The 27,621-nt window shown below is 31.2% G+C and overlaps 2 protein-coding genes across 8 annotated transcripts in view; one reads left to right on the top strand and one right to left on the bottom strand.

Moving 5' to 3' along the window:
* Lon (lon protease homolog, mitochondrial) overlaps nt 1-22,134 on the bottom strand; it is a 105,590-nt gene extending 83,456 nt beyond the window's left edge. Inside the window, exons 1-3 of one of the 2 annotated variants that reach the window (XM_085815185.1) lie at nt 21,543-22,134; nt 5,086-5,174; nt 1,456-1,572 (exon numbers count right to left, since the gene is read on the bottom strand). In XM_085815185.1, coding sequence (XP_085671311.1) covers nt 1,456-1,572; nt 5,086-5,174; nt 21,543-21,989 — 653 coding nt within the window. In that variant the 5' untranslated portion in view covers nt 21,990-22,134. The remainder of the gene's footprint in view (nt 1-1,455; nt 1,573-5,085; nt 5,175-21,542) is intronic. The other variant, XM_085815186.1, reaches the window with a different exon arrangement.
* A 376-nt stretch (nt 22,135-22,510) lies between these two features.
* vap (RAS p21 protein activator vap) overlaps nt 22,511-27,621 on the top strand; it is a 138,485-nt gene continuing 133,374 nt past the window's right edge. For 5 of the 6 annotated variants that reach the window (XM_085815183.1, XM_085815181.1, XM_085815179.1 and 2 more), the window contains exon 1: nt 22,511-22,926. In XM_085815183.1, the coding sequence (XP_085671309.1) occupies nt 22,739-22,926 (188 nt within the window). In that variant the 5' untranslated portion in view covers nt 22,511-22,738. Of the gene's footprint in view, nt 22,927-25,772; nt 26,412-27,621 lie in introns of all 6 variants that reach the window. The other variant, XM_085815184.1, reaches the window with a different exon arrangement.

Genomic DNA, 27,621 nt, shown 5'->3' with positions numbered 1-27,621 from the left:
AATATTCTTTTCAATAACAAATTTACATGAACAAAAGTAAAACAAGTCAAAGATAATGTCCTAGCTCCTTGGCATTGTAAATAGGGATGTCATAAATCAGTGTCTTCATATGCCCCATAAAAAAAATCAAGAAATGATAGGTTCAGAAATCGACCAGTCCAACACACCGAATACCCTGTCTGATCCACTTTTGGCCAAATCTGACACCTAGGTGGGTACAAACATTATAGCTGAAATGGGCAGGGTCCCCATGGTGTTGGAACCACATTGTCTGTCACATCGCTGTAGAAATCTGTTTGTCATCTGAAAGTTTCCGCAAGACTTACTGCAGAAAGATCAAGTAGTTACAACCAGTTAGATGAAAAGGCAACAGGTAAGGTCAGATGAGAGGTAATCCCACACAATGCTGACCCAAACATTAACTGAAAACCAACTCAGAAATTTTGAATTCATATCAATATTTCCATACTGTGTTAAAACTAAAAAAAAATCACTGCTTCTGATATTTAATTATTTCTGCAATATTTAAGATGTTTGCCAGATGTAAATTTACCCAGAAATCAGAAACAATGTGAAGCAAGACACATCCAATCAAATGACAGTCTTCCATTGCTCTATAGTCCAGGTGTTATGACTTTGGAGCCGCTTCCTCCTCTTCCAGACATTTTGATCACTGATGAGTGGTTTTTGCATTGCAGCTCACCCAAAATTACCCCACTTGTGGAGCTTTGTATTGTTTTGGTGCTGACAGAGTTTGTGAGCGCAATATTCAGTTCAGTTACTTTTGCAGCTTATTTTTCATCACAACTCTCTTCAATGAACATTTGTCATGATCCCTCAACACACATTTTCATACATGCTGTGATTGAGCAGATCTGGTTTTTCTGTATGAGTTAAAAATATTAATTACTATGCATCTTGAAACACCAAACACTTCAGCTACCTTGGTTATGAAGCACCCATCATACAAGCCTTAACAAATTATCCATGTTCGGGTTTTTTATTAGCTCTGGCATGATATATTCACTAATGCACAGCACACTGCCTCAATAACAAATGATATAACTTATTGAGGATGCTGTACAGATGGCATTGAGTAAACACATAAGCACCACTAATAGTTTTTGCAAGAATAAACATTTCAGATGAAATATGCATTTTATGAGGTGTTTCAATATTTTTGTCCAACCTCTGTATCTTTATTAGCCCATGTTTAACCAATGATTATCCACAATACTCTTTAAAGAGAGACTTTTTTAGTAAACATGGATAAAAATAGCATACTAATATATAAATTAAAATAAATATTATTCTAAAAAGTATAAACAACCTTAAAGCATTTCTCATTATAAAGCTACACTTTTAAAGTAAAGCTTAAAAAAAGTTTAAATTTGCTTTTTAAAACTTAAGTTTTTAAAATTAAATCTTCAAGTTTTTTAAAATTTACATACATACCGTCTATACGCCATAACAACCATTCTTAAACTACTTCCCAAATCCTGAAGCTCATGAATTTGCACAAATGTTCCTACATTATATATGTCATCTAATTTTTCAACCACATCTGTCTCACTGGAAATATATGGGAAATGGAAACAATAAAACAAAAAACATAGAACAGTAATGTAATAACAGAATGATGTAGAACAATGATGCAATAAAACACATAAAAAATTAAATATAGTGAAAAAAAAAAACAATTTTATGTATTCCACATAAAAAAAAATTAAGAAAAAAAAAAAAAAAAAAAATGGTACTGTTGACCTAGCACAATTCAAGATAAGTGTGATGTAACCTCGATTGATTCTCAATAAGCCATCTTACATTTTTATTAGCAGAGCTACAAATAAACTGTTATTGCTGTATGTTTTCCTTGAATTTGGAAAGAAATGATTAAAAAAATGGGACTTGCTTTTTAGAGAACAGCAAGACATGGATTATTTTCAAAATTATGCAAAATCCTATCATCAAAAAAGTGTGTACTGATAGGCATGATATGTTCAGCTGAATACAGCTAACAAAACAGTAATGGACAGAAACGATTAGCTGTGGGAAGATTGTACTAATAGTGTTAAAAACAGATCTCCTGGTAGAGTTGGAGTGCTGATAAAAATAGCAGAAACTGACAAAAGCCTTCTTACGAAGCCAGTTGAATACTATTTATTTATTTATTAAGATATGTCAGTTCCTTCAAAATTCCACAGGCATGAACGGCTTGACTTTGGCAGCATTTCCACAAACTTTCACGGTCGACAGAATAATATGCAAGTACCCCCCCCCAAAAAAAACATCTTTATGGAACTGATTTAAACAAATCTACAGCAACTGTACATAAATGAAGACTAAGTAAAACAAGCATACTGCTAAATGAAGTGAAGTGGAATTTAACAAGCTTGCATAGTTGCTAATCTTAAATTATGAAACATGCAAAGCATGCAAAAAACCAGGGTCTTTGATCAGGTTTACATGGCAGTAACTATTTAAGAGTATTCTAAATTGAATTAAAAGTCACCTTATAATGTATGGTTCACATTATTCAACTATTTATATGATTATGACATAAAATACATTAATATTTAAATCAAATATTTAAAATTTTATGTTTGCTGGCTATTTTTATTTAGTAATTTTCTTCTACTTTTATATTGAGAAAAACCTGAATAAGGAAGGAGAGCTTTAAGTCCTTTTAAACACAGTCAAAATAAAATTAATAACTAATGTACAGTAAATCCTTGTCAAACAGAAGAGTTACGTTGCGCATGCGCATATTGAAAAATTATGTTCCACAAAATTAATTTTCTATGGGGAAAATCTTGTAGGTTTAATTCATATTAAGAAAGTCTACATAATTTAAAGAAATCTAAGTGTAATTACAATCAAAAAGAAAGAACAAAACATATGTTAGTTGAAAGGACTTTTATTAGTGTTTAATAGCGATAAAATTACTTAGGCAAAAAAACTGCTGATTTTTGCCTGACACAATGGTTGATGACGTTTTGAAGAAAGGAGGCCATAATTTTTCAATGCCTCTCACTTTAGTGCCCTCTGCTTTCATTCGAGTCAATCTCCACTGTAAAATCAGACAGTTCCTATGCCTTTTTTTTCAACATTTTTCTTAACCTCTTGTAAATTAAAGATATTAGATCATCCAGTTCTTCATTCATAATTTGATTTATTCTTTGACTTTTTTCATATCTAAAAATCCTTTACCACTAATTATATTTGCATAATTGATGCCTTTGGCTTCATTTTCAATTGGCAGAATCCCTTTAAAACAGTTCACAAATTCTAGCCAAAGCTGAAGTTAATAAACATGCAGTGTTGATGAATGAACACTGAACTGCATATAAATGGGATTCAGGCATTTTTAAAATTAAGTGGAAACAAGAATACATGCATATGCAAAATCACATTTGATGATGGTTAACTGCACATGCTATTGCAGGGATAAATTTAAAAAGTATTATAAAGTGGTGTTAAACTAAATTAAATAATAATATTTATGGATTAAACTTTTGTTGAATTTTAATAAAAATTTTTACAAGTGTACTATTAATAAACACAATTCAGATCAAATAAAATTTAATGCAAAAAAATTATGCTGAAAATCATTAAGAGTGTGAAAATGATTATTTCACAATTTAAATTTCATCAAATCAATAACTTTCATTTATTACTGAAAAACACTTTTGTAAGTAAAGTGTAAAATTAAAAAACTGGCAGATTTGGTAATCTACAAGGAGACCAGGAGATATGATGAAAAACTGGAAGAATCGGCAGCTATGAGCTTGGCTATGTGCGTAGTTATGAAGCTATACTAAATATAGCTATATTATGCAAACTATAATCTTACACCTCTACGTAAAAAAACATATACAATAGCTTAAGAAACTAATACAGTACATAAAGATAAAATCACCATATGACTATCTAAAAAGATATTAACCTTTATATCTTTTCAAGTAGTTTGCAAAATTATTTTAGATTCAGGTTTGAGGAAATTTAGAAAAATCTTATTTAAAATAAACAGTGTACCTCTGATCCCTCAAGGACAAGAGAGGATATTACTACCTAAAAAGATATAAAGGTTAATAAACGTGATGCAAGAATAAAGAAAAAATGAAGTTAGTGGAAATATTTTAAACTTTAGAGATTATTTTCACAAAAAAGTCATGCATGTTTCTTTACAAGGTACTCAACATTCTAAGCAAAGTCATACTTGTTTCTTTACAAGGTACTCAACATTCTAAGCAAATGATTATAAAAATTTCATCAGCAGCATCAAATGTAACTTTTCATTAAAATAAAACCACTACTACAATAAATATAAGTGATTATAAATAGGGTAACAATTTTATCATGGGCATTTAAACAAATTGCACTTGTGTTGTAAAATGACTATAACAATCCAGGCTGCCATTCCTGGAAACACTTCAGTTTTTCATTTTGAGTTGAATAACTATTATCCATTAAATAGCATATGAAGAATTTAGAAATGTATAAATTAACTGCTGACTGAAGTAATGATAATGACTGCATGCATGCAATGGCAATATAGCACAAAAGTACTAAAAGAAATTCAGATTATTTGTTTAATACCCAAAACAGTTTTAAGCTTAAGAGTTGCAATAGACCTACCACTTTAAGAATTGAACTCTCAGAAATTCAAGTGACAGAATGTAAAAAAAATATCATATTTAATACATTTAGGAAATAAGCAAAACTTACAATATTATAATATAGAAAAGATTAGTTATCCCAGTTAGCATATTTACATACTATACAAGATTTCAAATGAAAATTTCTACTCTAATAAAAATATTTAATTACTTAAAAGTATCAAATGAAGTAATCAGCTGCTGAACTAGAAGAGAGGAGGACTTCAAGAAGCTTTTTAAAATAATTTTGTACTGGATTGAATTAATTTATTTAGGCACAACACACAAGGGCTTCAGTACAGTTTATGGAATAGATTTAGCTTTGCTTTAATGGATTGGATGAATAGTCACATTCAGGTATTTTATAAATAATAGTAAATAAAATAATATAAAAGATTTAAGGTAAAATATTAACATGCTACTATACCTTTCAAATTTTTTCATGAAAACTCCAGCATAAGGTTGATTTAACCTTACTTTTCTACGGATTAAATCAACAAGAGTAGGATCAGTAACCTAAAAAAAAAAAAAAAAAAAAAAACTTGCAATTAATAAATATATTTTCAGAAGTATACGGAAAGAAATTTGGTAAGATTCATTTGCAATATTTTAGTGATCATTTGGAAAATCTTTGGGTTAGTTGCTGCCAGTGGTAAGTTATGAAAATTTTACAGAAGAGTCTTACACTTATCCTTTAAAAACAGAAATATCAAATTCTAATGAAATACTTTACCTATAACACCAAAAACTATGAATAATTGTGCAGGAAAATGTTTTAAAATGGGAGAAAGAAAATCATTTAAAATAAGAATAAAATTTTAAAAAAATGAAAAAAATATCAGATGTGAATGATAATTCCTGTAGGACTAGCTTATAATCTAATTTTATTTGCCTTTTCTTCATATTTTTTCAATTCATCTCATGAAGTGCAGTTTGCCAGCTAGGAAGTTAAAAACAATTTGAATATGTTCCTAAGCTCACACATTCATTCTGAAGGGGCTAGCTTACTCTGTGAAAATTTTGCAAAATCTCATCCCCAAAATTCAGCACAAAAATTAATTCCAGTCCTCTTCTTACATTTCCATGACCAGTTTTCAGCTACACATCAAAATTATTGCTGTTGCTATAATATGTTCCATTCAATTGATACTGAAAAGACATTTCAAGATGTTTTCATTACCAGTACAGCTTTTAATAATTATCCACTGTTTGGCTGAAGCTGAAAGAAAAAGTACAGAACATTTGCACAGTGAAGAAAAAATAATCTCCTTCATGACAGCAAACAGCTTTCAGTCTAAAAATTTAACTGATGAGCTGCACACAGTATTTCCTTTACACATGTTAGCAATGATGTGATTAGACTAATTCCAGCATTCTGAAAAGAGTATTAAAAAAAATGCAATTACTCTAGCACTTGATTTTGATAATGATAATTCTTCATAAAATTTCAGATCAAGGAAAGTTAAAAAAAAAAAAAAAAAAAAAAACATTCAAGAGTCTGTTCATCATCAAGGAGGGGGGGGGGAAGATATTTGAGAGTCAACTGTTAAACTAAAATAATCAGACTTTTATGTGCCAAAAATGAGCATATGGACTATTTGAACCACTAATTAAATGAGTTAATCACAGATGGTTTTATACAGGTAAAACAAACACAAAAAGATTTTTTTTAACATAATTTTGAAATTTCAATTGGCATCTTTGTAAAAATGGAGCAAAACAGCTAATGAGCAAAATGGCTGTTTATTAATACCTTTCAAATCTTTTATTTCTCATTTTTTAAACTTAGCATGTTGCAGAATAATGATGTGCAATACACATATAATATTTCATAAACACATATTCTAGCAAACAATTTAATAATTAAACTGCAAAATATTTCTCTTTCAGTAAATGCATCACATAACACAACCTAGTAAATACAGATGAAAAACTATTTCTTTAACAAACTTTTTCATTGTAGTGCATCATTATTTATCCAGTTTTATATTCCTTATAATTCACATTTTAAAAAGAATATTTAACCTTAATTCCTTCCTCAATATCTTTCTTTAAAACTAACACAAGTTCCATGATGTTTGGATATAGATTTTTAGCATGCCAGACTTCAACAGCATTCATAATTCTGTGACATTTCATCGCAAGCATTCTACAAATCAGTGATTCACCATATACAACATTTAATGTGAAAAGAAATGCCTCTTTGTGAGCAGATCTTCATGATCAGTGTCAGCATAAACCAAATATAATGGGTCTAAACTGCATATAGAGTTTAATTTATTTATTTTTCCTAATAAATGTTTTCAGAATGCTAATGGAAGAAATTTAATCATTTCCTTAAATTCAACAGATTAAAATATTAAATAAGAAATTATGAAATATTTGTCTTTAATTCTTAATTTGTTGAAAAATAAATTTTGTCTAGTAATTTTTTAATTTAGAGAGGATTAAGTCATAGAATTTTGGAGCCATTAAGATTTCATTAGGCAGCAACAGAGCTTAGTTCTAACCCTGCTCTGATGGTGATACCATCTACAACATACTGTACCATGCAATACCTGAAAGTGCTATAATACAAATTTTAAGTGAAAATGAGCCAGATAAACCTCAGGGCAGGCGCTAGTGGTGGGCAAGCCAGGCCCCTGCCCTGGCAATTGGCTGTAAAATTAACTAGTTTACGAAGAAAATAAACAAAGATTCATTTAAATCTTATGAAAAATTAATATGTTGAATTTTAAAAAAATATATTATTAATATATATATAATTATATTATTAATATATAATATATAAATATTAATAATATATGTTTACGAACTTTTAAGTATTTTAAATGTCAAAATATTTCAAATTCAAGGAAACTGCTCATAAGCCTAATAAATTCCCACTTAAAAATAGCTTAAAACATAAACAAAATCACTCTTTTTATTATAATTTAAATAAATGGACACACATACAAAATGCAGTAGCAGAATTTTTTACCGTGTGTCTTAATTTGTTAAAACATGTATGAAAACACGGGCGGGCATGAAAAATCAGTCCTGACAAGCTTTCACATGCTTTTAACTGTGAATATAAAAGGATACTTGGATACTTATGTGTTTTATACAGGCATACCGCTGCATTAGACAGTACTTTCCAAAGGCAATTCTATCAATTTATTTATGGAATAATTGTCTTGCAGATTGGTTGCTAGTGAAGTAGAGTGCATTATAATACAATTACTATTTACTGAGCCTTTTTTAAACTCGTGTTTTAAACTTGTGTTTTTACTCGCCTTTTCTAAACTCGTGTTTAAGTAAGGTGAGTAGAATAATTAAAAAATATCCACTTTTTCTCAAGAAATATTTAAATAGCTCCTACAGGATGTTTCTTTTTAAACGAGCCTTTTTTGTGTATTTTTAACAGACTTCAAAAAAGGAGGAGGTTATCAATTAGATCAATGTTTTTTTTTTTTTTTTTTTTCTTTTTATGTTTGTCCGGCGATTACTTCAGCATATCTCAACCGATTTGAATGAATTTTTTTTTGTTTGATAGGGTATCTTACCGGATTGGTACCATTGTTAAAAATGTGGTTTAAAATGCCATCCCCTAATTTTGGGGGTAATATTTAGGAGGTGATAAAAAATAAAAGTTTCCGAAAATAATTAAAATTTTATGTGAATACAGCCACTGGGGATCCAAATAAAATGCAAAACTAAAACTTTTAAAAAACTACCCACTTCACATTTAGAGTTAATATTAAGGGACTCAGTGGAGCAGTGCTTTGGTACACCAGAGTACCTGGGCCGAAGGCCCTACCCCTTGTAGAACGTTTAAGAAGTTCAAATAATTTCAGGTACCCTCATTAAAGAGATGTAAGTTTTTTTTTTTTGTTTGTTTGTTTTTTTGCATGTAAATAACTAGAAGTTATAAGCATGTTTTAATAGGTATGCTTCAAAATATACAATTATTTTTTATATATATATATTTTTTAATTAATTATAAATTTTTATGTGTAGCTGTAAAGATCAGAAAGCTATTGAGCTGGTGACGGTATGCTGAAAGGCAAGTGGATTAGAAGTTAAATGTAAGCAAGTGCAAAAGTATTACAAGTGACCTTGATCAGAGGAGCAAGACAGAGAGGATGTTGGTAAGGCAAACAATTTTTATATGGAATTAAATATGCAATACAGAAGTAGAATTCATATTAAAATACACAATAAATAATATTATACAGAATAAATGGAGTGCATTACTATACTATGCTTATAAAAATGATGGAGAATTACATAATCCATTCATTGAGAATGGCCAGTGGTCTGTTTTTGTTATCTAAGTCATACTGATCATATGTAGCTATTTTGATGGCTGGGTTGTTGATCATAAGCTGCCTATTATGAAATCTCTTAGCAATTCTATAGTAAAATGATTTGAGGGGGCAAACACCCAGTTCCTGATGTATTCTGTTATTGCGTATGTACCAGGGTGCATTAGTAATTTGCCTCAGAGTAGAATTTTGTGCAATTTGCAGTTTGCCTCTGTATCGATTACATGAATAGGCCCATACAGGGCATGCATAGTATAGTAAAATGGATTTATAAATGAGTAACTTGTTATCTATGGATAAAACACTGTTTCGAGCAATTAAGGGGAAGAGTCTAGCTTTACGTGCTCGAAACTTCTTAATAATTTCTGTTATGTGTGGGTTCCATGACAAAGTTTTACTGAGGATCACCCCAAGGTAAGGAACTTGCTTGGCCCAGCGAATCGAGTTTCTATAAAACAGTAGGTTTTTCTTGAACTTTTGCTTTCTGGTGTAAAGTATGGCTTGCATCTTGTTGATGTTGACTTGAATTTTCCATTTCACTAACCAAGTATTACCGTCAGCTTTACCACTAAGCTAGCATCACACTAATATTAAGGGGTGGGGAAAAATTAAAGTTTTCCAATTAAGTAAGGTTTACTTTCCCCCCCAAAAAAAACATAAGGCACCCAATTTAAAAAATATATGGATTTACTTTACATTACTTCAGTGAAGTTGGTTAAAAATAATTTTATACTTTTTAGTGCTTTTTTTTTAAAGTCGGTTCTATATTTTTAAAAATTCTTATTAAAATGGTTTTTGAAAAACTTCCAATACCATTAATCCATTGGTATAAACCAAGGTCTCTCTAAAATTGTTTGCGAAATATTTTTACTGCTTAAAAATAGAATATAATTTGCTTTTCAAATTTAAATTTGGATAAGTTTGATAAATTTGTTGGTTTTGTTTAGGGTACAGTGTTAAAAATATAGTTTCTAGTCCATTGCTGACACTTAGGTTTTAATCAAACCTTGAAGCTCTTATGAAGGTTTGATAAAAACTGAAACGACAGTCATGGATTATAAAGTGTTTTTTTTTTATATTTTACCTTAAGCAAAACCAACAAAATATCACCTTATAACATTAAAAAAAATACTCAAAAACGCCTCTGTTTCATTTAAATAAAACACAATGTTTTTTTATCGAAACATTTTCTTACTTTTAATTGTTTTTGGAATGTCTGATGGACGTAAAAGATTATTAGTATAAAAGAAAAAGAGTCAAAAAAGCAAGTTTAAATTCAAAAACAGTCTGGAAGTCTGTTAAGTTACCTACTATACTAAGAAGGACTACTAAGAAGGACTATCTCAACCATTAAAGGAATTTAGTTTTCCGCATAATGATAATGGTCGAAGATTTAGCACTCTTCATTATTTGTGATATGTGAAAAAGTCATGCATAACTGGTTAGTTTATTCAACTACAAAAGACTGTGTTTATTGCTTTTGCCACAAAATTTTTGGTTCTATTTTAAGTTCCCTTTCTATTGGAAGTTTTAAAGATTAGAAGCACCTCGCTGAGACTTGAACATGAAACCTCTCAAAAACATATCAAAAGTCTTGGACTGAATTAAGTCAAAGAATGCAGTACTCTAAAACGACTGACAGTCACTCACAAAGACTCATTATCGCAGAAATAAATCACTGCTATGAGATGCTTCTACGAATTGTTGCAACAATAAAAATGCTTGCTCAAAATTGTTTAGCCCTCCGAGTTACAAGTGACAAACTTTACGATTTTGGTAACGGCAATTTTTTACAAATTATTTAATTACTTGCTCAGTTTGATCCAGTAACGGAACAGCATCTTCACAGAGTGCTTAAAAAAGAGGAAGTTAAAGTACACTATCTCAGAAAAGAAATTCAAAATAAATTAATTATTCTTTTAGGTGAAATCATATAATTAGTGAGATTAAAGAGGCTAAATATTATTCAATAATTCTAGATTGTACTCCTGATATCAGCAAGATCGAGCAAATGACAATCTTAGTAAGGTATGTATCCATTGACAAATTCAATTCCAAGGAAGTTTCCATTAAAATTAATGAAAGCTTTTTAGGCCCTCTGATTGAAAGATCGACTGGCTATGAACTTTCAACTTTAATACTTAAAAGACTCGAAACATTGGGATTGAATTTGCAGGATATGAGGGGACAGGCTTTCGATAATGGGGCCAACATGAGAGGCAATAAATCAGGAGTACAATCTAGAATAAATGCGTTAAGTCCAAGAGCATTTTACCTCCCATGTAGCAGCCACTCATTAAACTTGGTAGTTAATGACATGACAAAAGCATCCTTTCAAGCTGCCAATTTTTTTAATATATTCCAAAAAATATATCTATTTTTTCCCTCATCAACTTTTTGATGGATCATATTAATAAAATATGTTCACGGACTTACTTTGAAACCTCTAAGTGATACTCGTTGGTAAAGCCGAATAGATGCTGTTTGGGAAAGAAATTTGAATTCCATAGCCCTAAAATCTAAAGATTGCATCAATTCAATAGACAATATTAGATGCATTAAAACTACTAAGGTATCAGTTAGAAGCTTTACTTGCTGTTTGTAATAATTCAGAGATTGACAACTGTATAAGAGTTGAGGCTTCTGGGCTATTAAGTTGCGCTAAACAATTTAAGTTCTTATGCTGCATTGTAATTTGGTACAAAATCTTAAATTGTATCAATCCTATAAGTAAGCTCTTGCAGACAAAAGACTATGATTTACCATTTGCTGTGGAGCTCTTGAAAAATTGTAAAGATTCTTTCAAGGATCTTATATCAGACACAGCCTTTAATAAAATGCTTTGCGGTGCTCGAGAACTTGAAGACAAAATTGACATACCAGCTAATTTTGAGCTCACCCAGTCACGTCATAGAGTTCGAAGAAAGAATGTTAATTTCGACTATGAGGCACAAGATGATCCGATAGAAAATCCTACTTTGACATATAAGGCAGAGTTTTATTTTTTCACATTAGATAAAGCTATCAATGCACTTGAATACAGGTTTGATTTGATCAGTAGCCACAGCAACTATTTCCAATTTTTCTACAATACTTGTGATTTAAAGATGACTGTTTCTAGATCTTTACTGTACTAAAGTACTATAAAGATCTAGAAACAGTGTTAACTGATGAGAGTTCATCAGATATAAACACGCTGGAAATGGCAGATGAGATAGTTGCAGTTCTGGCTCTGCTAAAAAAGAAAGTCCAATCGAGATTTTAAAATTCATATCGAAACTGAATTTTGCTCTAAATCTCGGTATAGTTTTAAGGATATTGCTTACTCTCCCAATAAGTGTGGCAAGTGGAGAAAGGACTTTCTCCAAATTAAAATTAATTAAAAAATTTTTATGCTCCACAACTACCGAGGATCGGCTAAACGGCTTGACAACAATAGCCATTGAATATGAACTGGCTGAAGAAATTAATGTTAAAGAAATTATAAAAAAATTCTCTGAATTAAAAGTGAGGAAAAAAACACTTTTAAGTTTAACTCTCAGTTTAAATGGATTTTTAATATGTAATTAATTTTTAATATTTAGTGGTTTTATAATTTGTTTTAGTATTTTTTTAATATCTGTATTTTATAATTAAACACTAGAAATGACTCATTTTGTTTTTCTGTGCAACCCTAATTTTAATTTAGTGCCAAAAACATAAATTAGTATTTTTGCTAAAAAAACTTCAACATTATTGATAGCAATGTTTTGCTCACATTTTATTTTACCATTAAGCATGGGAAAGGTTTAGGGTATCTCTTTTAATTTTTGTTATAAACAGGCAGCATTTTACCTCTTTGCCCGCCGCAGCGAAACGGATAGCACCGGCCCTGTAAACCTGTTAATCTGTAAAGAGCATCAGATGTTTTTAAGCCAGCCTAGATATCTGGAATTAAACTGAAGTATCAGATATACACTGCACAAAGAAAGAAAAAAAAAAAAAAAAAAAAAGTTCAGGGACAGTTCTATTCGTTTTACTGGGCTGATTGACAAAATTCCAATTGGGTTTTTCGTGTCTCGAAAGCGCGACTTAGAATGTATATTATATTTATATAGAGTATTGTTCTAACATAGGATTAATAAGATATATATTAGATTTATATATACTCACAGAATTTATATATAGTCGTAGAATCAAAATATGGAAAAAAATTGGTACGTTATTTCAGAAAATGTCTGATGACACAAAATCCGACATTTTCTGAAATAACATACCAATTTTTTTCCATATTTTGATTCTACGACTCAAATCATGCCTAGAAATTAAATTTTGTAAAATTTGGCACGAAATTTATGGAGAAATTCAAAAATTTATCTTGGCAGAAATTTTCAGTTTGAGATAAGAATAATTCACTTGCCAAACTTCTTAATATCTGGCAACCAATTTTCCTTTCCTTTCTATTATGTCAGAGCGCAAAAAAAAAGGCACCTCATTCCTACATTTTTACATTGTCATGAGCAGAAAAAAAGGTCACACTGTTTCTACTTCCAAATAAATTTAGAAAAGCGTCAAAACCACATTTGATGTTTGATCACTTTCAACAAATATGCCAAATTTCAAAACGTGCCAATATATAAATTCATGTAGATCTTCGGAAATTTTGAATAAAAAACTGTAATATTTTGCAGGTATGATTAGAACATGTCTTTTTATAGATTATAATTCAAAAATTTTTTGAAAAATTTATAAAAATTATTTAAAAATACAAATTTTAAAAATAAATCATAAAAAATGGATGAATTTTATTTCAAATGAACCTGAATTTCAAAATGTGAAAGGAAGAATCAAATAAGTTTAATAAAAAATGAGAGATTAATAACTATATACGAAATTCAATCAACATTGAGGAGCTAAAATTTTTTAAAAACTACTCATACGATTTTTACAAAACTTGGTAGTTTGGCGTAATTTGAGTCAATTGAAATATGGGAAAAAATTGAAATGTTATTTCAGAAAAAGTCCAATTTTGTGTCAAAATACCTATATTCGAAGAATGCTATATACAGTCGAAAGTCGTTAATCCGGACTCGTCGGGACTTCGGTGATTCCGGATTATCGATTTTTCCGGATTATAGATCATCAGTTTAAATCTCATAAGATGGCATACAGAAATTACAAAATTAAAAATATGAAACCGTAATTTATGAAATAAAGAACAATTATGATCTAAAGGGTATCAAAATTTACAAAAAGAAAAAGCTTAATATTTATTTGTTTACTTTATTAAATATTTCCTTCAATGTAAGTTGCTTCGTTTCATGTGATAATACTTTCTCTTTAATTCTATTAAACAGACATAATTTCTTGTTTAGTTACAAAGTTCCGCTGTTCAAATCCTATAATTGCTGTGTTGAGAATACCGACTAATTTGTCAATCGAAATGTTTTCGTTTTCAATAACCTCTGGGTCACTTTCTTCACTATCGGAAGCGAATTATAATGACGAGGAACTTGATTTAAATCATATCAAAGACGGAGTATATCCAGGTGAAATACTACACTTAGTACGGAATTATAAACCAAATAAAATAAAAACATCTGCCCTGAAGATAAGGATAGTGCTGACAGATCAACTTCCAATCCGCCGCGTGAAATTGATAAACAGATTTCGGATTTCAAAACATACTTTCGCTTTGTAGATACAAATTACATATTAGTAAATATATATCGGAAATTCTATTTGACATAATCTTTCTAATCTATCATAATCTAATAATGACGTTTCTGCCCCCCCCTCTGCCGCACAACAGCATGAAATTGATAAACAGCTTTTGGATTTCAAAACATACTTTCGCTTTGTAGTAAATATATATCGGAAATTCTATTTGACATAATCGAAAGTTCAAGCTTACTTTTATAAAATTGCTCTAACAGTGCAAAAAATAATAAGCCGGATCCAATTCGAAGATTAAGGAACAACGCAATCAGCAACATTAACTGAATTAGATAACTTTAGCTTAGCGTATAACTCCGTTACACATTAAACGCGCATGCGCACAAACATATTCGCAGCCGTAAGGGTCTTACGCGCTCTCGTAAACGCCTGTGCGCATGCGTGAACGCGACGCATGCGCAGAAAGTTTGTAGCTTTGAGGTCCGGATTATGGGTGTCCGAATTAACGACTTTTGACTGTATAAATTTAATACATATCCTAAGTCCTGCTTTTGAGACATGAAAAATGCAATCTGAATTTCGCCAGTCGGCCCAGTAGAACGGGAGATATAGAACTGTTTTTTCTTTTTCTTTTTTTTGTGCAGTGTACATCAAATTTAGTTGTTAGATAATGATCTTATTTTGGTAGCCCTTATTTTCATTTTTAGATAATGATCATGATATTGCGACAATTTTATTTTTTATAACTCAGATCAATGGGATTGTAGAATATTTCTCTTTTGGTCATGTATTTTCTGTTTCTGATTACTTTCTGTTACTTCTACAATGGTTTATTTTTAAATGCTAGGAACATAATCTTACTTTTGTTTTCATCAGGTTGAAGGGTACATTAAAGTTTCAGCTGTTTTTAGGCATTCGTGATCATAGCTGGTGCACAATTCCGAGGTTGTGCCTGGTGGTAAGGTTGCACAGTTCCTCTATATTTTGCCTTAATGAAAACACATCATGGGGAACACAACAATGCAAGAAAAAAAAAAAATTGAGAGGAAAAAATCTGAAAGGTTTCAGATTTTAAATTACGTCCGAAAAAACTTTTTTTTTTACATTTTGTCTGTTACCTTTATTTATTAAAAATCACGTTCTTTACACTTAAACCATAAAATTCAATTCAAGAGCAATATCGCAAAATAGTTTTAAATTGAGCATATCTTTAGAATTTCCGATACACAGTCTCGTGCGCTGGAGATAAAATTTTTTTTTTTCTGTACAACGTTGCCATTGCTCGCTTTGAAATCCTTGAGAGTTTGTTAATAAAAATTTGTTAAAGTTTTCCAAAATATGAAATTGATAATAAAACAAATTTCAAATTGGGCTTCCACATGCCCATATTCACAGTAGGATTACGTCATTCAAAATCCGATGGCTCTATGTACTGTTGTTTTACCAAAATGCGAGAAATATACATACATTTTTGCAGATTTTTCATTATTTAATTTCTTCAAATATAATGCAGGACTCTAACATTTTGTGGCAAGAGTTTGAAAAATGAAACAGACTTTTACTTATAGTGAACCAGAACAAAATCTCAAAACAAAAACAAGTTCATTTAAAACTTGACTTAAGCTCATTTAAAAGATTATTTACATATAGAAGCAAATTAAATATTTCATCTTTAAAATCCTAAAAATTAGAATAAACATACCTCATCTTAAGTCAATAACACTGTCTTTTAAAAAAATTTTAATATACATGCATATTTTAATTTTTTCTATTTTTTTTTAAGTATCATTTGATGCACTAGTTGACTTTGAGCTTTAAGCAGAGTACTAATCATACAAATATAAATCAGTCTAATTAAAACATCCTTGCTACAAGACATATACATGAAGAATCTCATTGGTAAACTTGTATGGGTAAAATACCTATTTCATCCCCTCCAAGAGAACCCTATTTCAATCACCAAACAATTTGAATTTCCATCTATTAAAACACATTTAACATTTTTCCATCTATTATAACACACCTTTCTTCTCCTTATAGCCCAATATACAATTTTAAAATGCTACCAAGGAAAAAAGGTTTTTAAAGAAACTCTTTTAACTTCAAAAATAAATATTGATGAAAAACTCAAAAGAAAAATGACAAATAATTAAAATAATACATTGAACAAATCAAATTTTTAACCACAGTACAAAATCCGAAATACAGATGTCCAACATCTGGAATAATCTAAAATCTGAACCTCCATACCACCAGCAACCTTTATTTTTTTACGCTTCATGCTTGTGTATTTGACACTTTTTTATAAGAAAATATATGGTGTGAGTAGTGATTTTTAATTTCACTTTGGCACTAGATAAATTAGTCTAATATTGAAGAAAAAATAATTTAGCCATAATTTGGTTCTATAGCTGCCTTTTTGCTTGGCATTCATCTCAACAGAAACATTCTACATTGAAACATCACCGATTTTATACCAACTGAATAATTTTGGTGAATCATTATTTACAGCACTCAATGTATCAATGGAAAACAATGCACATACTGTAATCTTCTGGTCAAAATTCTCAAGTGTGCATGGTTTACTTCAATACACTTCATCTTTTACAGTTCCCCAAAAGACGAGGTAAGTCCATGGGGGTAAGTGAACGGTGGCGGCGAACGGTGAGGGAACTTAATGGATCCTCTTCATCCAATCCAATGTCGCTGCAGATTGTCATCCAGGAAAGCTTGGCTTCTAGGTGGTAGTGGCATAGGACCCCGTCCTGTTGGTAGAAGACTCCATAAAGCACACATACACCTGGTAGAATTAATGTACATAACATCTGCAGGTATGCTGGTTAATCTTCGGATTATGGTAACTTGGCGATTTTTTGGCGACCAACCCTGCTAGTTTTTTTTTTGGATGGCATTTTGTTTTCACGAAGTAAAGGCTTTTTTTTTTTTTACTCAACATTTTTTTCCAACCATCTGCTAGCCGAATTACGCTTATGCTAGAACTTTTATGGAACAAAAGCACTTAATCATGACGAAGATTAGGTGCGAAATTGGGAGAAAGTGCAGAATCGCCCACTGCTTGCCGCGTTTTTAAGAATTGCACATACACTGTATCCGTGTGCTCGTCGACCTATTTTCACTTTAAAAAACATCCCAGAATTGAACAAAAATGGCATTGCATGCACTCTTGACTTATCCATGCACACTGCTAAAGTCTTAGCTAGCAACCTTTATCGCCTTACCAAAACGTCGCCAAACTACCTGTTACCATATTCCAAAGATTAGCCGGTATGGTTCTCCAGAGACGGTACCATCAAAGATGTGTCCTATTAAACCTTGAGCTGTAAGTCCACACCAGACAGTAACCCCTGGTAGACTGACTGCCTTATTAACATGGACATGCAGATTTTCCAGTGCCCAGTAGACACAGTTATATTGACTGACTGTTCAATTTAATTTAAACTGGGCCTCATCAGACCACACTACCTTCATCAAAAACTATTTATCGTTAGTTAACATTTGCTGATATTATTCACAAAATTGCATTTGATGATTGGGATCGTCATCATTAATGGCATGCAGTAATCGTGGAATGTAACATTTGCACTTAGCATTTTTTATACACTTAGCATATTTTACTTAGCACTTAGCATAACATTTCACTGTACACTTGTAGTGCTGACCCCCACCTCCCACGCACATTGCGTAGCAGAATTCTGGGGTGATGTTTCAAATTTTTTCAACACGAGAGCTGATGAAGCATGACTTGGTGCTGTACACATTCTTCCCAATCTTACTTTGTGAATATCGCAAATTGTCCAATGTGCCTCAAATTTGTAAACAGCGTATTTGAATATTAGGCAGATTAATGGTTCAGTATTAAACTCCCGTCTCCACTGATGCTGCACTTCGATGGCATTCCCAAACCTGATAAATTATTTCAAAACACATTTACGCTGCTCGAATGTCAAGCATGCTCCAGCCATTTTCTTATCTCCCTAATGCTACAGTATCAACATCTGTTGAGTGAAAAACCGTACAAGGTACCCAAATTTTAGAACAATTGCCAATGCCAATATCCTGATATAGGATAACAAAGAGTGTAATACATTTTTCTGGTGGACATGTATATACAATTAAAAGTCTTTAATCCGGACTCGTCGGGACTTCGACGATTCCGGATTATCGATTTTTCTGGATTATAGATCATCAGTTTAAATCTAGTAAGATAGCATGCAGAAATTATAAAATTAAAAATATGAAACAGTAATTTATGAAATAAAGAACAATTATGATCTAAAGGGTATCAAAATTTACAAAAAAAGAAAGCTTAATATTTATTTGTTTACTTTATTAAACATTTCAGTTGATCTTTGGATTATGGCAACTTGGCGATTTTTTGGCGAAAATTTGGCGACAAACTCTGCTACAGCAACCCTCTGTTTTTTTTTTTTTTTCCTGCCGCCATTTTGTCTTCATGAAGTAAAGACATGTTTTTTTTTCTTTTTATTTAGTCAACACTTTTTCCAACAATCTACTAGCCGAATTACACTTCTGCTAGAAATTTTATGGAACAAAACTGCTTAATAATGACAAATATTAATTGGGAAAAAGTGCAGAATCGCAAACTCCTTGCCGCGTTTTTCAAAATTGCACATACACAGTAAACATGTACACGTCGACTTATTTTTAGTTAAAAAAACATCCCAGAATTGCATAAAAATGGCATTGCGCACACTATTGACTTTATCCATCTAAACTGCTATTTTCTCATAAATTACAAAAATTTGCACGAAAATGCAGGAAAATTTTGTGAATCTTTAAACTTGGTAAAAAGCACATATATGAAATTACCTGATCGTGAAAAATTATATACCCTATCCAAGGATGAACATTTCCACGTATAATATAAATAAAATATCCAAAAACTTTTACCTCTAAATTATCTATTATAAACGTCACCAATGAATTCACAACAAAACATTAAAAATGGTTACAAATACTTAGTGTCAAATACTTAAATTCTGGCTGTTCTTTGGAATATGGTAACAGGTAGTTTGGTGACATTTTGGAGGCGATAAAGGTTACTACCTAGGACTTTGGGAATAATGTGAGAAGTACTCAGTTCCGATTACGCATTATTTTGTGTGAGGGAAATGAGAGATCATGAGATATGTCATGTGACATTAATGGACGAATCACTGTTCTTTAATCGGAAAAGGGGTAAATTTGTAAAAATATCTGCTGTACAGCATTAGTTTCATTCTATGTTCTGTGAAACAGTGTCGTTTAATATTTGGATCCCATGGCCCTATATAAAGTAAATCTGAAATTTTTATTGCGTTTATGTGTAATTGAAAAGAATTGCTTAATTGTGGATAAGTATGAATGTCCAACATGTGGGTATGAAATGAGATTGTGTGAAAGGAAGGATATTACAGATAACTTTGAATGGCGATGCAAGAAATCTGGTGAAAATGGACATTTTGTGATCCGCCATGCACTCAAGATTCTGTAGAAGATTAGGTAAGTTAGTATTTTTAATTATTTGAGGATATTATTTTTATGCATTGTTCTAAATGTAAGGAGTAAATAAATTAATATGGTATTATTTGAAAATTGTTATTAGCAATGATTTAATTTAAAGTAATTAGGATTGTAAGCTAATTTTTATTAATTTAATGTATATGCTTATTTATATTTTAAGTAGTGTTTTTTAATTTAATTATATTTTAATTTAATGATTGTGATTTTGAGAGCTATATGTTTGTAGAATTTTGGAATACGTTTGAGTTGAAGTAAATGTGCATGGAAAGAATTTAGGTTAATCTTTGGATTATGGTTACTTGGCGATTTTTTGGCGACCAACCCTGCTAGTTTTTGTTTGGACGCCATTTTGTTTTCACGAAGTACAGGCATTATGCTTATGCTAGAACTTTTATGGAACAAAAGTGCTTAAACATGACGAAGATTAGGTGCGAAATTGGGAGAAAGTGCAGAATCGCAAACTGCTTGCCGCTTTTTAAGAATTGCACATACACGGTAACCACATACACGTCGACCTAGTTTCACTTAAAAAAAAATCATCCCAGAATTGCACAAAAATGGCATTGCGCACACTCTTGACTTTATTCATGTACACTGCTAAAGTCCTAGCTAGTAACCTTTATCGCCTTACCAAAATGTCATCAAACTACCTGTTACCATATTCCAAAGATTAGCCAAAATTATATCTATCTATAGAATTAAAGAGAAAGTATTAATAAATGCTTCATTATTTCATAAACCACTATTTCATACTTATGATTTCTACATGTCATCTTACTAGATTTATATTGATGACCTGAGATCAGGAAAAATGCCAAATCCAGAATCCCTGAAGTCACAATGAGTCTAGATCCTGGACCTTGTACTGCATCAACATGAAAAAGAATGCTTGTTTTTGAGCAGATCTCTATTATCAACTGCCTACATTCACTTGTAGAGACAGAAGATTTTGTTACCTGCCTGTTCGCTAATCAATCATGAATCCACAGAGAGAATAATAACTGAAGTAAATAAATTTATAAAAATCAGAGAAAATTACAATGACAAAAGATTTGACAATTATCTTCAGAGGAAAGCCTTCATGAAAGAACTCTGTCCCTCCATAAAGACTCATTTTACATTATAAACACAGGAAAGGAAAACTCTTGGGAACGAGCCTATTCTGTTGCTAGGGAGTGTTTTAGCTACATTTCACAACTTTAGCCATGCTATCATTAATGGACAATATATTTCACCTGTTAAACAGATACGAGGAATTATACAACTAGTGCACAGAGATGCACTTATACATTATGAATCTGTATTTACATGGAATTCTCCCATAGGCACAGGTAATATAACTTAATTACAATAACGAACTGAGGAAAACATGACTAACCTCGACAATTTTGATGAACTTGGGAAAAACCGGATTACGACTAACAGCAATGACAGGCACCAAAGGCCATACTTCTGGCACAGTCATAGGTGCAAGAGCACCCATTTGTTGCGATTTAGGATACATCTGAAGTGCAGGCTCACTTTCAGGTGGGCCATCAGAATCACCATTATCACCCCCACTCGAGCTACCACCATCAGTTCCATCATCTTTTTTTTGTGAGCAATATAAAACTTTACTATTAAGATACAAACCCCTAATTTGCAAAAAATTATTGCTAGAAGCAAAAGCTGGTGATAGACTAGATATTACAGAATACTTTCTCAAAGTTTTGGACTGTAGGGTTGGAACTGCATTTAAAGTACTAATGTTTTTACTAAAGAAGGCCTTGCGAATACCTTGCCGATACAATATTCTAACACGTGAATATGAAAGTTGAGGTAACATTTTTATGGTTTAAATGGTTAGTGTTATCCAGAGGAATATATACGGCTCTTTTACACACACCTGACCCTTACGTAAATAATTTCAAAATTATTTCATTCCCTCACCGGTACATAAACACATGGTTTCCAAGGCAAAACCAATCATTGTAAAGAAACATAAGATGCCACTGTTCAAATTGGTAATATACAAATTCAGAAGTTTGGAATTGATTCTTGGAAAAGTTCCAAATTTAATTCAATTATTTTTTGGGGGAAAGAAACATAAATTTTTCAGCTTTAATGCAATATATAAATATGTCAAACTCTCTTCCATCTGATGAATATTTTGAGAAAGTAATTAAATTAACCAGAAATCTATTTTTAACAATAATCTCTAGTAGATTAGTCTAGTGTAAGTAATTCTTTGTTAAAATTATTCACATTAGCTTTGAAACCTTCACTGGCTAGTATTACCAGTGGAGGACTATATTTCACAGAAAAAAGATCCCGTATTCATTCATATAGCAAACCGCGGTTCCGCTTACTACAAGCAGTGAATGGAAAAGTTGATAGTGTTTGATCGAGTGATACGGAAGAGTGGTGTGAGAAGTCTGTAGACAAAGTTTCTTTGCTCATTTCTCCGTAAACTTACTCAAGAATGAAATATTCAGCGTCTCTTTAAAGCATGTTGCTAAAGTAATTGCTGTGCATGTAGCTTAAAAATTTCCCGCTTAACGTATGCACAAAGAATATTGATATGCAAGACGGGACATGATCATGGCAGATCATAGCAAAGAGGAACTAGAAAATCGTTTAAGGAGACATTCACATAGTACTCCTGGTAGCCAAGAAGATGTTCGTGAAGGTAGTATCCAAGAAGAATTTGATCCATTTTTAGGAGAAGGCGATTTCTTTGAAGAAAATGTCAACATTTCTCTTACAGCCCCTCCTCAAACTCAGTAAGTTGTGTCTCTATCCAACTTTCTGTTGTTAAAAATTCTTGTACTGTGTTTCGAAAATTAATCATTAAATTATTTAGATTCTGCTAACTATGTTGCTATTCTGCGCAGGCTTGTTCTTTATAAAGGAAGGATTTGTTCTGAATGAGTAATTAGATTGTAATGTTTGTATATGTGTATTTGCGTGTATTTGTTTACATTTGAATTGTTTGTATTGTGTCGTATAGCTAACATCCTTTGTGCTTTACATCCTTTTGCATCATTTTATGGGCCATTCGTCGACCAAAATGATGTAAGAAACCTTTTGTTTGCGATTGGAGTCTCTGAGGAAATGTAAATAATTAAAACATTTATTGTTTTATAAGAAATGCGCAAAATAATCGATAGTTTTTGAAGCATGTAATTTCCCTTAATTTTAAACTAATAATTCCAAAAAAGATTCAGTATTTCAGATGAGAACGAAAGTGCATGTGGTTTAAAAAAGATAAGTATTTGTTGTTAATTTTATAGGGTGAAATGATGAATTTTATAGATATTTGAGTTTTTAACTTTTGGTGCTAAATGATTGTTTTATTTCAGAAATTTTTTAAATGAGCTTTATTGCAGATGCAGCTGTGTAGTTTTATTAGGAGATTGGTGCAGAGTATGGATGAACATCCTGTACGTTGACATACAGCTTTTGTATTTAATCTTATGTATATACATTTTGATGACAATTCTATGATTACTTTGTAACATTCAGATATACTACAAAATTTAATATTTATACGTTGCAAACCGCATTGTCACATTTTTCCTAGCTGAGTAGTTTTTCAACTTTTGTTTCCTTTATGAATTGCTTAATAATGCACATATGCATCCAGTACATGGGTAGATAAAACTGATATAACAGTGTAAATAAGATAATATGCACATTCATGTATATATATGTGTGTGTGTATAAACTCATGTCCATAAATTAAGGATAATTTGGAGTCGTGGAAATCGAACTCTAAAATAAATATATCACCTGTAAAATCACTACACACATCTTCAAGAATCATATGCAAGTTTCAAGAAGTAACCAGATGACACTGATGATGTGTCACAATGACGAGAATGTAAGAGAATGATATATAAGGAATACAGGCAAAGAAGTAAAATTGTTCACAGGCGCTTTATAAGCATTTCAGTGCAATAACCGAATAGTTATGACACAAAGGACGCATTTGGATGATTTTTTACGTAGTAGAATTATCGGCCGGTTGATCTTTACAATATGGTAACTGGTAGTTAAGGTTACTACCTGGGACTTTGGTAATAATGTGAGCAGTACTCAGTTCCGATTACGCATTATTTTGCGTGAGGGAAATGAGAGATCATGGGATATGTCATGTGATATTAATGGACGAATTACGGTTCTTTAATCGGAAAAGGGGGGAAATCAGGAAAAAATGTGGAAATTTTGTATTTAGCTTTATACTGTGTTGTGTGAAACAGTGTTGTTTAATTTTTGGATCCCATGGCACTAACTAAAGTTAATTCGAAATGGGTATTTAGGCATTGTGATAAAGAGAAGTTTGCTTTTTATTTAGCGGAGGAAGTATGGAGGAAAAATTCGCAGAAAAAATCTTTCAATAATTTTATTGAATGAATTAGAAAAGTGTATCCGCCACGTAATCAAGATTCTGAAGAAGATTAGGTAAGTTAGTATTTTTAATTATTTGAGGATATTATTTTTATGCATTGTTCTAAATGTAAGGTGGAAAGGAATTTGGTATTATTGGGAAATTTGGTATTATTGTTATTAGCAATGATTTAGTTTAAAGTAATTAGGATTGTAAGGTAATTTTTATTAATTTAATGTATGTGCTCATTTATATTTTAAGTAGTGGTTTTGAATTTAATTATATTTTAATGAAATGATAGTTATTTTGTGAATTTTATGTTTGTAGGAATTTGGTATATGTTTAAGTTGAAATAAACGTGCATGTAAATAATTTAAATATTTGATACTAAGTATTTGTAATGCTTGCAGTATGAATACATTGGTGACGTGTATAATGTAATAGATGATTTAGAGGTAAAAGTTTTTGGATATTTTATTTATTTTATATGTGGAAATGTTCATATTTGTAAAGGGTAAATACTTTTCCGCGATCAGGTAATTTCATATATGTTCTTTTTACCGGGTTTAAAGATTGAGAAAATTGTCATGTATTTTCGTGAAATTTTTCTAATTTATGAGAAAAAAGCAGTGTACATGGATATAGTGAAGAGTGTGCGCAATGCCATTTTTGTGCAATTCTGGGATGTTTTTTTAAGTAAAAATAAGTTGACGTGTACATGGTTTATGTGTATGTGTTATTTTGAAAAACGCGTAAGGAGTATGGTATTGTGCACTTTTTCCCAATTTTGCAGTGAATATTTGTCATGATTAAGCAGATTTGTTTGATTTTTTGAGTTTCAAATCTTTCAAATCTTGCATTTAAAATTTAGAAAAAGGAGAAAAAGCATTCTTTTTTAAGTGTGAAAAGTTTTTAATTAAGGCAATATTTCAAATCTGCTTTTATAAAAAACAAATACTAAAAAGAAAAAAAAAAAAAAATCTGAAAAGTTTCGGATTTTAAATTACATTTAAAGCATCGTTTTTTTTACATTTTGTTTGTTACCTTTATTTATTAAACAACTCATTAAACTACTCATTCCACCCCTAATAAATGCTACTACCATGCATAACAACACCTTTTTAACAAATTAAAAACATTAATTTGTTAAAAAGGTGTTGTTATGCAAGAGAAATTGAAATAGCTGTTGTCTAACAATAGTAACTAATATTGTAGAGTCATTAGGTTTTTTTTTTGTAGGAGACATAAAATGTGTGTAACGTCCTTGCTGGGACTTGAACCCTGGACCTCTCGAATATGCTACCATTACATCATGAAGGCATACTGGAAGGAGGGAGGAAATACCTTATGTACCACCCTTTTTTAAAGCACAACTGAGAATAAGGGGACTCGCTCGCCATTTCCTGGAGGTGACAAATTGTCATCCACTCCTTTTTAGTTCAGGCACCACTGTAGAGTCCTGAAATTATTAAGCAGGAGACGTGAAAAATGTGCAATGCCTTCGCTGGGCCTTTCACCCTGGACCTCTCGAATATGCTACTGTTACACCATAAAGGATGCAGGAAGGAGGGAGAAAATACCTTATAATATAAAGCTTCTTTTTGACAAGGAATTAATAGTCCCTCTAGTTAATATTGTTTCTTATGAACATTGAACACAAGTATTAATTGTTAGGTCAGTAATATACTGAAAACAAAGAGTACATATAAAGTATTAAGCATAATCACAATGTTAGTAATTAGTTACAAAGATTCTTTTAATTTGTCTCTTTTATATTGAGTAACTACACAAGTTTTTCAAATTTAACTTTTGAAGGAAGGGCTTTTGTAAAGATACTGGCCAAATGCTCACTGGAATTAACATATATGATAATCTCAAGTATGTACTTTTTTCTAATAAAATAGTAATGCTCATTTATAAATTTTGTGTATTTATAGAACTTCAGAATCTTCTTTTTGTCAAGTTAATATCATTTTGCTTTTCAGTTAGAAAAGAAATGCCTGGATACATTTCATGTTCATTTATATCCTGTTAACATAACCACAATAGTTCTTTCACAGTGTGCTGCAGTTTTGCAGCCTCAGTTGTTAAAGAGGAAACAGTGGATTGCTGTAGGCTAGACAACTCACTATCGCATTGCTGAGCATAAATATATCATCAAAACTGATTTGCCTGTTGTCTATATCATTAGTATAATCAACATCATAATATTCAATTAACCGAGAAGTTTCATTAACAATTTGAATATACTGGTTACTATAATGTTCCATAACCTTTAAAATATTTGAGAATGCATTTCAAGATTGAAAATGCTTTCCAAGATTAGTTTGACATGTACTGATCATACTGACTGCAAATTTTATCTCTGGATGTGCTGAGATAAAGAAACATCAAGGATTTATTTGTTTCTCAATAGGTGATTGAGATCTATAAGGATACTGTTTGTACTTGCATCGTGTATTAGAAAGTTTTAAAACTCATAACGTGTAACTCTTTTAATGAAGCAGAATTGAACCATTTATCCAATAAATTTCTATTCCAATGAAATAGCCTGTACAGAGTAGCTTCAAATTTTTTATTTGAAATAATTTGGTACTTTTATGTTCATGGCAGGTCTGCTGTCAAATGTAAGCCAAGTGCTTGTTTACCTTGCACAATTAATAAGCAGTGCAATGACATCATTGTGAATAAATGGAAAGAATTTCAATCAAAGAATTTTCTTTCCTACATTTTTAGTTGCTTAAGTGGGTGAATTGGCAGCTGCCAGACATAAACATCTGCAAGTTAACCACAAATACAATGTTATCCATCCTGATATGGGATGCTATGCCTAAAATGGCAAAATAAACAGTAGTGCATCACTGACTGCCATCATCTGTACATGTCATCAAGCTAACGAAAGAGCGAGCTGCGATGACTAAATAATCAGCTTTTTTCTTTTCCTTTAGTAAGTTATCCATATGCAGTTGTAATTAGAAAATGTTTGATTTCTTCAATATGCATGTACATTTGGCAGTTATTTGCTACATGTTTAATCAATTCAACTTTTTTCTGCTGGGTATGTGATGAAGCTCGAGTTGAAGCTATT

The sequence above is a fragment of the Stegodyphus dumicola genome, chromosome 4 (assembly GCF_044657685.1).
Source record: "Stegodyphus dumicola isolate Sdum_Otavi_A_Nest chromosome 4, ASM4465768v1".
NCBI lineage: Eukaryota > Metazoa > Arthropoda > Arachnida > Araneae > Eresidae > Stegodyphus > Stegodyphus dumicola.
This window is presented reverse-complemented; position numbering and strand designations above follow the sequence as displayed.